The sequence below is a fragment of the Poeciliopsis prolifica genome, unplaced genomic scaffold (assembly GCF_027474105.1).
Source record: "Poeciliopsis prolifica strain line A6 unplaced genomic scaffold, Auburn_PproV2 SCAFFOLD008, whole genome shotgun sequence".
Classification (NCBI taxonomy): domain Eukaryota; kingdom Metazoa; phylum Chordata; class Actinopteri; order Cyprinodontiformes; family Poeciliidae; genus Poeciliopsis; species Poeciliopsis prolifica.
The window spans coordinates 8,578,561-8,593,884 of NW_026562383.1; the positions used below are offsets into that span (position 1 = coordinate 8,578,561).

The 15,324-nt window shown below is 39.5% G+C and overlaps 1 protein-coding gene across 1 annotated transcript; it reads left to right on the top strand.

The window, feature by feature from the left end:
- The first annotated feature begins 546 nt into the window (after positions 1-546).
- On the top strand, positions 547-14,852 carry LOC129362226 (segment polarity protein dishevelled homolog DVL-3-like). Its single transcript, XM_055033662.1, has 15 exons — positions 547-1,137; positions 2,717-2,786; positions 5,265-5,380; positions 5,857-5,975; positions 6,333-6,468; positions 6,909-6,999; positions 7,146-7,215; positions 7,305-7,444; positions 8,315-8,391; positions 8,506-8,573; positions 9,128-9,277; positions 10,352-10,483; positions 11,170-11,337; positions 11,517-11,720; positions 13,286-14,852. Exons 1-15 carry the CDS (start codon positions 977-979, stop codon positions 13,642-13,644), a joined length of 2,061 nt encoding a protein of 686 aa, XP_054889637.1. The 5' UTR covers positions 547-976; the 3' UTR covers positions 13,645-14,852.
- The last annotated feature ends 472 nt before the right edge of the window (positions 14,853-15,324 follow it).

Genomic DNA, 15,324 nt, shown 5'->3' on the forward strand with positions numbered 1-15,324 from the left:
TTTTTATAATGGCCAAATATAAACCACATACCCATTTACTAATGTAAAAAAATTGAGCTTGCAAAATCGCTGGCATATTTTTCAAAATAATATAATGCTCTTGAGCTTACTACTATGTGAAAGGAGCTCATTTTAAATAGCTACCACTGGTCTCAGTTTATTGCTTTTAAACCAAACTGACAAAACATAATTTACCCTGCCCACGCTTGAGATTGAATCAAACGTTGGTTTGAGGAAATGGTAGCTTTGCAATATAAGCAACCAGGTTATTGTACATTTAAAATATTCCTCCTCCCTGTATCCCCCAACAAAATAGTTTTTTAGTTTAATTGAATAGGGAATGTTTCATTAAAAGTAGGAAAAGGTGAAAATGACTTATTTAATCTTTCAAAAGCCAGTTTATTTTTTAATGCATCAGGTTCCTCACACTCACCCATTTAGTCACACCACACTGTTGCAGCTCTCCTCCTGACCTGTAGATGGCGCTCCTCTAAGACAAGCTTCAACAATTTCTTTTTTTTTTTTTTCCTACTGTTTCGTGTGCAACAAAGTACGGAGCTCGACAGTTACGAAGAAGGGAAAGCCACCCTTTTTGAGAATCTTTATTTTGCTTCAGTTTCATAGCTGGCTTTCCACATCTCCCCCAAACCTTTCTGCAACGTATCAGGAGTTTACCTGGACCAGAACAACCGTTGTTCGGTTTTTAGGTCGGTGTTGGGACGCTTTGTGGAGGAGCAAGTTTTTTCACCCCTTTCTTTTCAGTGCCTAGTCGTTTTTGTTGAGCTCCCACTGGGAAAAAAAAAAAAAAAACGGACCAGGACTGAAAGCGGCGAGTTGACGAGGCAGAAATACCCCCGAGAACCGCGGCCCCAGCCGCCGCAGCCAACGCAACGGGGAGTCGGGGCCCGAGAGGGAGCCTGCCAGGCCCTCGGCTTGATGCACCCAGCCTGCCTTGCTGCCACAGCCACAGTCCGGGATGGGGGAAACCAAAATCATCTACCACCTCGACGACCAGGAGACACCCTACCTGGTGAAGCTTCCCGTGCCTGCGGACAAAGTCACGCTAGCGGACTTCAAAAATGTCCTGAAGAAGCCAAACTACAAGTTCTTCTTCAAATCTATGGACGATGACTTCGGGTAACTAAGGGGGGTTATTATCATTGTGTGTACCGTGGGGTTGGGATAACGACCCCGAGTTGCCTTAACGACCATGCTGCTGAAATGGGCTGTTGTTAACTAATTCCCCTCCCGATCCAGTTGTGTTCTCCTCAAGTTTCCTTTACATCGCCAGGTTGTTGGGGCTCCGTCGTTTCTTTGTTAGCCGCTAGCTTCCACCGCGGACCTGCGCTGCGTCCAGACCTCGTTTGTTTACATTGCTTGTCTCGAATGTGTTTGACCAAGTTTGGTGTTCACACGACCCCCGAATCAGAAAAGAAGAAACCGGGATGACGTTTAAGTATTTAGTAGACAAAATCGAAACTGTGGTCACTGACCTGAGTGGTGGATTCTTGTTCTGACTTTAGTTCTGTCAGATGCAGGTCCCTGCATTGAAAGCATATATGCTAACTTGCTAGTGTCAAAAATGTCCAGGGCCAGCTTGAGTCGGTGAGACCTGCAGGCCCCTGCTGCTGCTGTTGTTGTCTATTAGCCAGAGGAATGTAGAGTTGGACACAGGAATGTCCTCTTCATCACTCTGGCAGCTTTATGAGCATGGTCTTTTGTGTTAAAACACAGCAGGGAAAAGTGGGCAATTTATCCTCCTTGAGACAGAGTCTGTCTAGATTCTAAGAATCAGAAAGACTGTATGTAACATTTTTGGCAACACTTGCGCCAGTTTTCCAATGTTGCTCCTGAATAAACTCCCACTAGGGTGGGGCAAAAAACTTGCAATATAAATTGCAAGAGGGAAATACTCGTTCCTGTTTATTATATAATCAGAAAGGAAAAAAAAGCCACCTAAACCTCAGCTCTGAACTATAACTATTTAACGACACACTCATGTTATGTTTATGCCCTTATTTTCTCAAGGAAGTTTCATTAAGCTTTGATACTTTTCCTTGGATATACAGCTTTGATAGTTTTTGGAACATTGAATTTCTGCCAGGTTTATTCTTTTGTGGCAAAGCGTTGTTAAAGTCTAGGTTTTTCTTTATATGGCTGTCTGTAAGAATACATTATTGCTGTAGAATGTAACTGTATGAAAATGATTTGGTTGCTTCTCTTTGAAATCGAGCAGCAACTTTTCATGCTAGTCCACAATGATCTCTTCTGAGATTGACTTTAATTTTGATGCAGATGTATAGTTCCTGTTCATTAATATAGAATAAATACACCCTTTCAGTGAAGTAGTAGTTTTCATTGCATAAACATCAGTTTTTCCCATCTGTTTATATGACTGTTTAAAATGTTATGCGAGTGTAACAATCTGGTGTTACTTGTGAATTAGCTGGGCTATCTGCTGTTGTAGCCACCTTTTAGCAGTTTCCAAACTTGTAACTTAAAACAAAATGTTTCTTTGTTTAACTCTTGTTGCCTGAGGTCTTGTCCTTTGAACAACAACTTAAAAGAAGAGTAAAGCAAAAGTTGCCTCTGTGTTTGTTATGGCAGATGGATGCATTACGCATCTTGATTGCTTTAAAATGCGCCCTCATGTTTGCTCACTCTTTGTTTTCATATTGGTAACATTTGACTGAAAAAAGCTTCTCTCTCTTTGCAGAGTGGTAAAGGAGGAGATTTCTGACGACAACGCTAGGCTACCCTGCTTCAATGGAAGAGTGGTGTCATGGGTAAGCTCCGGATGAGTCCTGGAGTATGTTTTGTTTGCTTTGTGTGTGTGTTTGTTCACTGTGCTTGAGTTGTAATTGAGTGCCATTGAAGTGTATCAGTAATTACCATCTGTTGTGCACCAACCATGACCATTCATCATCTCCAGGGAGTGGCCTTAAGCATCTGTGCAGTAATGTTATTATCAGATAATGATCCTGGAGTGAATAGATGGACGCTTCTTTATTGTCCCCTACACTTTTTACTTGCTCGTTGATGAACAAATAAGCATCAGCACCTTTGAACATTTCCTTCAAAGTCACTGGGCAAACTAATCAACACATAGATCATCGTTTAGTATTTATCTCCCTTAGAGTTTCCACCAGTAACTCCTGTGTCAAGAAGTACATCTGGTACTGGTTCATAGCCTCCCTTCCTGTTTGCCCAAATGAAATTAAAAGCAAGTGAAATCACAGGATAGCAGGAAAATGCCCAATGATAAAGCCTCTCACTTCATCTAACGAGAAGATTGAATCTCCCAGGGAGGAGTAAACTTAAAGAGGAAAACTGTTCTGTGTCTGGATGGAAGAGGTTGATGCTTCTTAATACCCCACCATGGGGTTATAATTACAGCATTTATTTATTTATTTTTTTTCTCTCTAAGATTCATCAACACAGAGTTGCTGCTGTCTGTTTAGTTCTTCTTTGTTTCGGTCATTTTCATTAGCGTGTTTAGAGATTGTGTGGCCGGATTAAAAAAAAAAACAAATCACATCCTCCGTCGGCACGTGCACGACGACGCTTATCTCTGCAGGGCTGTTGAAATTTTCCACAAACGGACGCAGTTCTTTCTGCTACATCCATTTGTTTGTCTGCGGCGCTCATCTGTTGTTTCAGTCATCTGATCGATTGTCCTCTGTGCGTCTGGCAGCAGATCCTAGCGCTGCTCAACAAACAGAATGATGCCATCCTTTACTGAGCCTGGTAATTAAATTTATCATACAAATATGTTGGAAGTGTTTCCATTTAGTCCTCTTGTTGAAAAATAAAACTCAGCCTCCAATATTGTGTTGAAGATGCCATTCAGTTTGTTTTGTTTTTTACCCAAAAATGTAATGATGCGATGAAAAAAGTTACATAAAACTTACAAAATGAGTTTTGGAATTTGTAAATTTGTCTTTGTGCACAGATGTGTTGATAACATCACAAGAAGCAAGCCAATGAACCGGCATTAGTAAACAACTTTTTTTTTTTGACATAAGTATTAAGGTATTAGTCTCATTTTGGATGACCTATTAGGTCATTTTGGATGACCTATTTCCTCTTCATTGGTGAATTACTTTCCAGTAATTCACCAAGCCCAGAGATCAAAATATTCTAATGAGCTCTGATCAGGGATTGGCCGGTCAAATACTGAAAAACCTGTTTTAAAAATTATTTTCATAATATCTATCAAAACTAAGAACCTCCATTATTTTTAATCTATAACCGAATGTACTTCAGTAAGCTTTTTTTTTGTTTTTACTTGGAAATAAATTAGATAAAGGTTAAGGACATGTGCTTTTCATAGGTGGGAATAATGTGTAATTTTCTGCTGGACTCAAAACTGTTACCTCTACTAAGCTGCAGCACCTGGTTTTCCACTGAGTTTTTCCTCTCAGTGCAAATTGAGGTCAAAGAAAATTTACTTTTGTTTAATTTTCCTTAAACGCGTCGTGTTCTTGCACGTTAAATGTCTTTAATTTACTGATTCTAAACTAAGGCTGCATGATTCTAGAAACACATTTCTTTGTGAACAAATTTCCCATTATTTCTTTCACATTTAAAGAATCAACAACTGCTGATATAATATCAGTATTTTGTAGTACTAATATTCAAATCACCAGTGGGAATAAAAAGTCTATCCAATTGGTCAGATGCTCTAATAGCAAGCATATTTTGAATGTATTGCGCTTTGTTTAAAATGACCTACTGATTATTGGACATAAGCGATCCTCTGCATTGATGATTCTGCATATAGTGAAATTACATTGTAGGTTTTGTATATTAAGCAGATATTTCCTGAACTGAACAGTCTTCATCTGGATTTTTACTTTTCAACTTGTGAGATTCAATATTTTTCTTAGATATCATAATTTCAGAGGCTTGGAAGGAAAAAAAAAGATTAAATATTGCAAACAAAGGGGAGAAAATCCAAATGGGTGTGATCAAGAAGTTTGATCAGTTGCCTTTTGGCTTAAAGTGATGTCATCTGAGACATGTGCATGCTTGTTTGTGGGAAGGTTGGTTTTATTAGAAAATGTTTTACAAAAAACATGTAAATATATTTTTACAAATCCAACGTGTAAGACATGTTGCCTTGCATGTGACAAACGACTCAAGATGAATATGAACAATCTTACAGAAAAGTGTCTAATAGCTTTAACACACTGCTTTGTTGGACACTAGTACTCAGCAGTGTTTCCTCACTCTCTGCCTGATTTTACTCTGTTTATGGATAGTTGGTGTCAGGAGATGGAGCTCAAACAGACGGAGGCTCGGTGGCCGACAGTTTAGAGCAGACGCCGCCTTTGGAGAGAACCGGGGGAATCGGAGACTCGAGACCACCTTCCTACCAGTGAGCATATTTAATGACAAATCGATTTTGTATGGTTTATTTTTATTTTTTTAGTTTTTTTCTGTGCCATGGTTGAGAAAACTAGACCAGCTTTTGTTTCCTCTGAAGAAAGAACATTTAATCTTTTTGTGTTTGAGTTTGTCTAGGAGTGTAAAATGTAGCAGTTTTGTGTGTGTGTTGTTTGTTTTTTTGTTGTTGTTGTTTTTTTGCCATAAGAGAGGAGATCTCTTTAGGAAACCTGTCAATGCTGTAATATGATTCTAAAATATTCCATGCAGACATGATGGTCAAACAAATGCAATGCTCACAAAAGGAACCAAAGTTCTTATCTTTCCTACAAAACAGCCTCTCTCCATGCAGATGATTTCGACCAAGAGAGATTAGTTGTAGACATTTACTTTAATGACCCAGCTGCTCTGATAATGACCAGGAGTCACTCTGTGTCTGAGTCTCTCTTGCTTTCGCTCTGTCCTCAGTGGGAAAGCAGCAAGCGGGCGGGACAGCTTGGACAATGACACAGAAACCGGCTCCATTGTGTCGCAAAGGAGAGACAGAGACAGGGAGAGGCCGAGACGGAAACACACAAATGACCATGGTCAGAAAGTCCTGCAGCCTGCTGAGCTTTTAATGCATTGTTCACAGTTTGTTGGATTTCCAAAATTCTGTATCAGTCATTTGGACATACATGTAGCTACAGTTGCAATGAAAAGTGATTCAATTAGTTAGTTTTTTTTTTTTTTTTGTCTTATTGTGCTTTGGTGTTATGTAAGGTAAATTATGTCTATTACTATAGGGATAAAAAAATTTAACTTAACTCGAAGTAGATATTTGAAAAAAAAGAACTACATGGAACTTTAATATCCATTTACAGATATTTCATTCTATGTTTTTTAGTTTTCTGGAGTGAATCTGCTCAGTTTTAACGTTTAATTAAAAAGCTGTGCTGCTGCAGGTGGGAGGCAGAACGGGTATTCCTCACGAACGATGGGACGCGGAGCAGCCGACTACGACAGCTGTTCATCCTTCATGAGCAGCGAGCTGGAGTCTACTTCCTGCTTCGATTCAGAGGACGATGACGCAACGAGCAGGTCAGAGGTTCTTTTAGGCTGTACTGAGAATGCTAGGACATGTAGAGAATGCTAGGACATGTAGTCAATTGTTTATGTCAGAGTGAAGTAGAATTGTAACTGGTCTTTTGTTATTCACAACACATTAAATGGATGAGTTTTTGTTATCAAGTTTTTTTGGAGCTTTGACAGTTTCTACTTCACATACAAAATTCTATGATACAAGTACGAAAGACACATTTTTTTCTTTGTTTTGGCTTTTAGTGTCACCATCATTGCTAAAATGTGAATTTTGACTCGGCAGCTTCTGTACCGGTGTTTAAATGCTGCTCATAACACATAATGATGATATATGATTAATTTTGGAGTGTTAATTACTTTTAATGTGTTATAGAGTTGTAGTTTGTATACTATATGTAAAATTCTAAAATAAAAAAATAAATAAATCATTGCCTTTTTAGGTTTAGTAGCTCGACTGAGCAGAGCTCATCTAGATTAATGAGACGACATCGCCGTCGCCGACGGAAACCGAAGGCCTCCAATATGGACAGGGTGAGACAGCACAAACCTTTGAGTAAACCACAGCAATTCAACTACAGACGTTTTAATGAAAGTTCCCTCCAGATTGAAATGTTTATTTTTTGCTTTGATTTCCCCCCCTGCGGCCACTCATTCGTTTTCTTAAACACTCTTTGCAGTCTTCATCATTCAGCAGCATCACAGATTCCACCATGTCTCTGAACATCATTACTGTAACTCTTAACATGGGTAAGTCACATGTTCATGTTGGACTGAGCTGTTACCACAAACTATCTTGCTTCACTTTTTGAACCCTGCCTCTCTCCCTTCCTTCACAGAGAAGTACAACTTCTTGGGCATCAGTATTGTGGGTCAGAGTAATGAGAGGGGAGATGGAGGGATCTACATCGGCTCTATCATGAAGGGAGGAGCTGTGGCTGCAGATGGACGGATAGAGCCAGGGGATATGCTCTTGCAGGTGTGAATACCCAAGAAACTAGAAGAGAAATGGATTTCTTGAAGGCTTTGGAGGCATACTTTACATATTGAATAGAGAAGAGCTTTCTTGCATCAGATGCATGTATGCATTTAACACTATGCAGTTGCATCTCATTTGAAATCACAATTTTTCTCAGGGTACTTCCTGCGAATGGAAACATTTTTAACTGGATATGCTTTATTTTGTTACCTGTACCTTTTATTTATTCATTTTAATCAGTTGTAACATTTACATGCATTAGTCAAAAAAGGAAACACACACATTTCTAAAAAAAAAAAAAAAAGAGCAAAAAGAAAGAAACAGTACAGACCTAGATCAATTTAAATTACTGTCAATACCTACAACAAAAGAGTTGGATTATTTTACGTTTGCTTTTTTTTTTTTTTTTTTTATATACAGCATAATCAAAATCAAAACAGCAGAGTCGCTGTTAACAAACTCATAAAATAAAATGACCATAATCAAACCTTACTGTATTTGTTTAGTAAATTATTTTTGTCTTCTTTTTTTGGAAAAACACAGATTTAATTCCTTATAATTATTCCATACCTGAATCCTTCAAATTGAAGTACAGTTGTTTTTAATATTTTTCCTGACCTTCAGTCTTTTAAACAAGCCCTTAATATCTTGTAAACTATGTTTACGGGGGGAAAAAAATTATTTCCCAAACTCTTATATACTGTAGTTGCCCCTTTTTAAGACATAAAGCAAGTCCAAATAATGGCTTTGCACAGTGGGATTTACTGGCACGACTGAAGAACTGTTGTGTGGAAATTAATTTAGAGTGTACTCGAAAAAATGCAGACAGCCTGACTCTGTTTAATTTTCTGACCTTTGTTCCCTGTGTAGGTGAATGACATAAACTTTGAGAATATGAGCAACGACGACGCAGTCCGGGTGCTGAGGGATATCGTGCACAAACCAGGGTTAGTTGCTGTTGCCATCATTAATACGCTCCACATAATTATCCCCATAAAACAGGGGTTGTAAATAATTTTCTAATGGTTATATTTATTGGTAATGGTCTGTGTTTCGAACAGCCCAATTACTCTGACTGTTGCAAAGTGCTGGGACCCGAACCCTCGAAGCTGTTTTGCTCTCCCCAGGAGTGAGTGGCCGTTCCTTCTTTTTTTATTCTTTTCAGACAGGTTGGGAAATAGGTGGAGAGGGTGTAAGAGTTAAATTTTTTTTCTAATTGGAATTGTGTTAAATTGGCAGGACGTGATGAATCACTATTGTCATCAAAATGTAGCTGTTTGCAATGTTGTGATTGTCAAGTGATTGATAGACTGTTGTAATTCAGCATCACTTGAAATCTAGAAATGCGTTTGGTTTGTTGAAAGGTCTGCATATGCATATAGATGGCTGAGCTGCTAAAACCTAGAGGAATTGTGGGAGACATTGTGGTGATGGACAACATGACAACGAGGGAGGGGAATTTGGATTAATGGATGTCACAATTTTTAACAGTAATAATATCGCGATTTTATGGATTAGCTATTTTATTTCAAATGAATTGAACATGCAGGTCTAGTTTAATTACTTGGCAATTAAATGACTTTGGAAAACAAATTAGATTTCTGCAATTGAAAGCAACATAACTCACCTATTTTGACATTAAGGCGAACCGCTTTTAACCGCTTTCTTCCTTACGTTCAACAGGCGAGCCCATTCGACCCATTGACCCAGCTGCATGGGTGTCCCACACAGCCGCCATGACCGGGGTTTACCCTCCGTACGGCATGAGCCCTTCCATGAGCACCGTCACCTCCACCAGCTCCTCCATCAGCAGCTCCATTCCCGAGACAGAAAGTGAGTCATATCCCACTCCACCGCTGCCTGCTGTGGCTTGTTATTGCCGCATTTGAATCCAACTGTCGTCACTTTCATTTAGGCTCCACATAGTCTGCTAAAATGTAAAAGCTGTGCTTCAGGTTGTTTTAAATATTATCGCTTAATTATTTAGCAGCTCTGAGATGATGTTACTGCATTTGAACAATGCAGTAACATCATCTCTCACTAACATGTTCCTAAGACTCGAAGCGTGGCCTCGCCCTTAAACTGCATTCCTGGCACGGCTCTCTGTCCCAGTTTTCAGCCCCACAGCTTCCATCTGTTCGATAACTCTCCCTCAAACTGAGCTATAACTCACAAGTTTTAATCTTCCCTGTAATCGTTGGAAGCGAGAAGTTTTGGCTTCATTTCCACGAGAGACATGCATCTTCTTTCTGCGAAGTTTTCAAACGACGTTTGATTCAATTTGCATTTCTGTAGTTTTTCGCTCTAAGATGAAACATGTGTGTCATACAGTTACAAAAAGTCAAAAAATATATCATTGCTTTGGAATGCTGGCTTTATTTCAAATGCAGCAACAAAGAAGTTTAATAGAAAGAAAAATATTGCTGTTAAAAACATTTATCGCATCTTTAGCATAGCTAGTTTTATGTGTAAAATTGCATATGGTTTTACATCTAAGGGTGGATTTAGAGTTTATTTTCCCCCACCCAATTCTTTATCAAAATATTCAGTCTTGGAATGTGGTGAGCTCCGAGTTTAATGATTTATGAGGTAGATTGACAATCTAAGGAATACATTCTCTACAACCAGGTTGTTTTGCAGCTGCTAAGCTGTTGGTTTGGCTAAAGCTAGTTTTAAAATCACAATGAAAACAGCCCAGCAATCCCATTTCAGTTCAGACTCCAGGAAACCAGACATGATTTAAGGCAAATTCCAAAACATTTTTTTTTGCCTTTGTCCTTGTAACACAATTGATTGGTTCTGGAATCACTGTGGGGAAAAACAACAATGGAGCTCTGTTTCTCACATGATCTTGGCTGATATTTCTGTCCTGCAAACTACTAATATTTGTTGTCTTATGTTCCACAGGATTTGATGACTTTCATCTCTCGATCCATAGCGACATGGCAACGGTTGCTAAGGCTATGGCCTGTCCAGAGTCAGGTCTGGAGGTGCGGGACAGGATGTGGCTGAAGATAACAATCGCCAACGCCTTTATTGGTATGTTTATCAGAGAAAGGGGACATGGTTGAGAGTCAGTTTACATACAGCGCTTCACAAAAGTATTAATCCATACCTCTTGAATTTCTCTACATGTAATCATGTTTCAGACTCAAAATTCAGTGTGTTTTATCACAAGTTTGTGTGATAGACCAGAACGACGGAGGGCATAATTGTGAAGTGAAAAGAAAGGTGTGTTAGAAAACTTAAGTGGGACTTCTTATTTCATCAAGGACATGTATGAAGAAAGATGTTCAGAGTTGATGTGGAGGTGGATGAGTCATCTCAGGTTAGCTGGATCCAAACAGTTTGGAGGCTGTCGAGTTTCACCTTCCAACAGCACAAAGACTTTGAACATCTGGCCACAGCTACAACGGAACAATTCAGAGCAGTCATGACAGATTTCTTTTTGAGAAAATGCTTGAAAATCATTCACATCATTATTCTTTTTGTTTTTAGATTGTCTCTGCTTAGTCTGTAGTTCAGGATTTTCTGTAGTGCCTAAATACTTTTTGCATATTTGCTTGATTTCTTATGAGATTTCACACCACTCTAATGTGAGCACGTAAGGAATGTTGTGTGACCTAGTTCTAGGTCACACAACCTAGTCTAATGAACCTAGACTAGGTTCATTAGAAATGTGAGCTTTGTGTTTTCTAAAATGTGTTTGGCCTTCTCCATCTCAGGGTCGGATGTGGTGGACTGGCTCTTCCATCATGTGGAAGGGTTCTCGGACCGTCGGGAAGCGCGGAAGTACGCCAGCAACCTGCTGAAAGCCGGCTACATACGGCACACTGTTAATAAGATAACCTTTTCCGAACAGTGCTACTATGTCTTTGGGGACCTTTGTGGCAGTAAGCAGATGCATCTCTTTTTGTGTGTGTGTGTTATAATATTTGCTTAGACAAGAGAGACAAGTGCTAACCCACCAATATCTACAAAGCAACATGTTATTTACGGAGATGGAGAGAAAGACTCACAACGCACACAGTGGAAGTCTAAATCAAATTGTTGTTGTTTTTTCTTTTTTTAGATATGGCCCACCTCTCACTACATGACCAAGATGGTTCCAGCGGAGGCGCTTCAGACCAGGACACAGTCCCTCCTCTGCCCCACCCAGGTGCTGCTCCCTGGCCAATGCCTCTGCCTTATCAGTTTCCCATTCCGCATCCTTACGATCTGCCGCAGCCTTTCCACGGGGGGCCAGCAGCTGGGAGCGCTGGGAGCCAGCACAGTGGTGAGTTGAGTTTAAAAACCCATCTGGTTCTCATCAGCAAACAAATCTCACAGCCAGTTTGTGTACTGTTAGACGTTTCAGATTGTACTTGTACAATCTGAAACTTCTCCAACGTTGCACACACAGACAAAAAACATGTAATCAACAAGTTTCACAAGAACATATTTCCTCAAAGAGGAGGTTAACATTAAAGAGCCACTTTTGGCTCTGGGGCTGTAGGTTGCAGACCCCTGGTATGTAAACATTCCGCTAGCTAGTCCTCCACCTATTCTAGGGTGAAGAAGCTGTTTGGCTTATTCTCACTCCTTTGACAATCTGATGTGAACTTTTTTAAGTTTTAGACATCAAACTCCTGCTGTGTCAAACACAGAGGTGGCTAATTTCAGTTCTGAGAACTCGTTTCCTGTTGTCTCTCTGCATAAGTCAAATAGTTTTTGTATTTATCCTATGAATACATTTAAAGGTTTGATTGCTGGTTTTGATTGGCTTTACGAGACACAACTGAGCTTAGTGAGAAATGAGGGAAAACCTATAAAAATAATTTTAAAAAACTGGCCATATTCATGTCCAGGAATTTTGTGTATTTAATGTCTGGGGGAGGAAAAGCAGGCTTTGTGGTTTTATGAGGCGTCTGCTTGCGATTTTCAGATATTTCCTGACTAACAACAGCTGGACCCACGGAGACAACATCTTAGTTGTGCTGTTTGTTTTTGGGGGCAGGGGCTTTGTGTGCTTGATGATTTAAAATGTGCAACATGAAGCAATGCTTAAACAGCCCGAGTACATTTTCATGACGTTTTTTTTACTTATTTGCCGTCAGCATTTGTTTTGTGAATGTTGTTTTGCATTGAGATAAAGTTTAATCAATGCAGTGATATGAGACAAACTTGTTGGAAAGTTTGAAAAATAAATATATATATGTTAAAGACTTGTATTATTGTTATGACAGGAGTATAGTCCGGCACTAAAGAAAAATATATCTGACTTTATTTGAGTGTATTTTTTTAAAACAAACTTTAATATATCACAAAGTAGAAACACAATATAAGGTTTAAGCTGATGTTTATGAAACAATTAAAGGAAACTATAAGTTTATTATGGTTCCCTTTTACGCAATGTCTGCGTAAAAACATGCAGACATTGTGGAAGTCACTTAGATGCCACTATTTGCTGGAGTGGCCATCGAAGTTCGTTAACCTTTCTTACTCTGCTGTTCACTGTGCGTGATAGAATGATAAACCAGTTCTTGTCCAAGTTTTCATAAACTCTTATCTTAAAAAAGGTGCGTATTTGTTTAAAAAAGGCTTCATTGTTTTTTCAGTACTAATAATTAACCATTGTTTTTTTTTAACAAGACTTATAAATGTTCTGAAATTCTGAAATTGAACAATACTTTATCTTAAAACTTTTTAAAACAGCTTTACCAGTGCTTTTTTCAGTGTATGACTGGCTACATTAAGTTGAGCAGTCTGAAGCGTTTCCACAAAGTTATTTGCTCTTAATTGTTTATAGCAGCATCAAAACTCTGGCTTTAATTGTCTACTTTTCGTATTCTTTCTTTACAGGAAGCAGCGGCTCTAACTGCAGCAAGCACGAGGGTCGGAAATCCGGCGGCAGTGGCAGCGAGTCCGAGATCCGGAGCCACAGAGCTCCTAGCGAGCGCTCAGTAGCTCCCCCTAGTGAGCGCAGCATCCGTAGCTCTGTCAGTCACCGCAGTGCCATCTCACACTCTATAGCCTACGGGCCCGGCCTCGTCTACGGCCCCCCGGGGCTGCCTCCCCAGCCCACTCATCTGTCCACCGCTGCACCTGGCGCTCCGCAAGGCAGAGAGCTGACGTCGGTGCCTCCCGAGCTGACCGCTTCTCGCCAGTCCCTGCGTATGGCGGTGGGCAACGCCGGGGAGTTCTTTGTTGACGTGATGTGACAATGTGTTGGAGTTGGTAATAAAGTAGCAGGTTGGATGTTCCTATCTCCTTTCGGGTCAGGAGGACATCGTCACATGTCAACGGAGGCAGGAGAGATCGCAAAAGCTGTAACTCAAAGTCTTGATAACTTTTCCAAAGCATAAAACCAACCCAGTTTTGCATGCTGATTTAAAAAAAAAATTCTTCATCACTTGTGCTTTTCTCCCAAGTAGTAATGCCCATACTTTCTTCAGTGAAGAAACCCCCTAAGCTCAAGATGGAACCAAAGTGTCTTTCTCAGGGGGGGAAAAGTTTGTTTAAGGACAAAGCCGGAGTGGGAGGGATCTGGTGGAAACACTTAACTGGGAAGATGACTCGGCTCAAATCCACATGGATGGTTTTCATTTGTGCGCTATTCCCACCTCCTCTCTGCTTTCCTTATCTAACTCTTCAACCCTCCCCTCTCTCCTATCCTTGTCAGAAAAAAAAGAAGAAAAAAAAAAGAGGATGAAGCACTTTTCCTCTGTTCATTTAGTCCCCACTCTCTGACTTCTTAACAAGGAAATAAATTTGAAGAACACTAAACCTTAAGCTGGATTCAAATGTTTAAAGTATTTGCTTGGCATAAGAGAGAAGGATAGAAAGAAATGAGAAATTTTGTATGTAGGATTACAGTCGTTTTTACTGTAATGTTGCATTTGATTTATTATATACATAGTTGGTCACAACTAGGTTCATTTTGAAGCTCAACAGCAGCATTGGACAGAGTCCTTTTTACACTCCAATGTTGCATTTTATCAGCTAACCAGAGAGCTTTCAGTCTCCTGATGATGTATAGTGGAAATTTTCTTACCATGCCTTTCACACTACTCTTTTATCAAGGAAAAAAATGTCTTTTTATTTATAAATATAGTTTTATGACATAAATGTTGTTTTGTGGGGTCTTTTTTTGTGTGTGCGTTTGCAATTGAGTGTGTAAGGATAAAAAAGTAAAGCAAAAAGACTTGCTTGGGCTTATTTTTTCCCATGCAACCTCAGATCATATTTGCATTTGAAAGCAGTGGATTCCAGACTGTCCAAGAGTAGGAATGTGAAGGTTGGGCAGTCTGGTTTGCAGATGTGTGTGGGCGTGCGTGCATGTGTGTGAGATGGGGGGAAAGGGTATAAAAAGAGCAGTATGTGTGAAGTTAAATTGGCCTTAGAACTGAATGACCCTGGGCAAACTGTTTTCTGTGTATTCAGGTGGAAAAACTTGTGCGTTAAGCTGATGTTGCTTCTTTTTCTAAAAAAGGAAAAAAAAGTTGACTTTTTTTTTTTTTTACTATGCAACTGGATGCCGGTGCAGTTTCAGAATCTTTAAAAACAACTACGTTTGATTCAGGTTGATGGTCTCAAGGACTGAAAACAGAAAAAGCATGGAATAAAAATGAATGTACTTTCAGATTGTTTTTCATCCAATCACCCATTTTCGTTTCTTTCCCGTCATTCATCCATTCATCTGTTTTACTCATCTGTTTCTGTGCAAGCCATAAAACACCCCCCCCCCCATTTTTCATTACTTTCAATATTTTGGTCATTTACCCATATGTGAATCCATCTTTTTATGAATTGTCTAACCACCCAGTTATTTTTAATATGTCCCCCTCTATCCATTTCTATTCTGTTCGTCCAGCCTCTCCAGCATTTATTATATCCCTTCT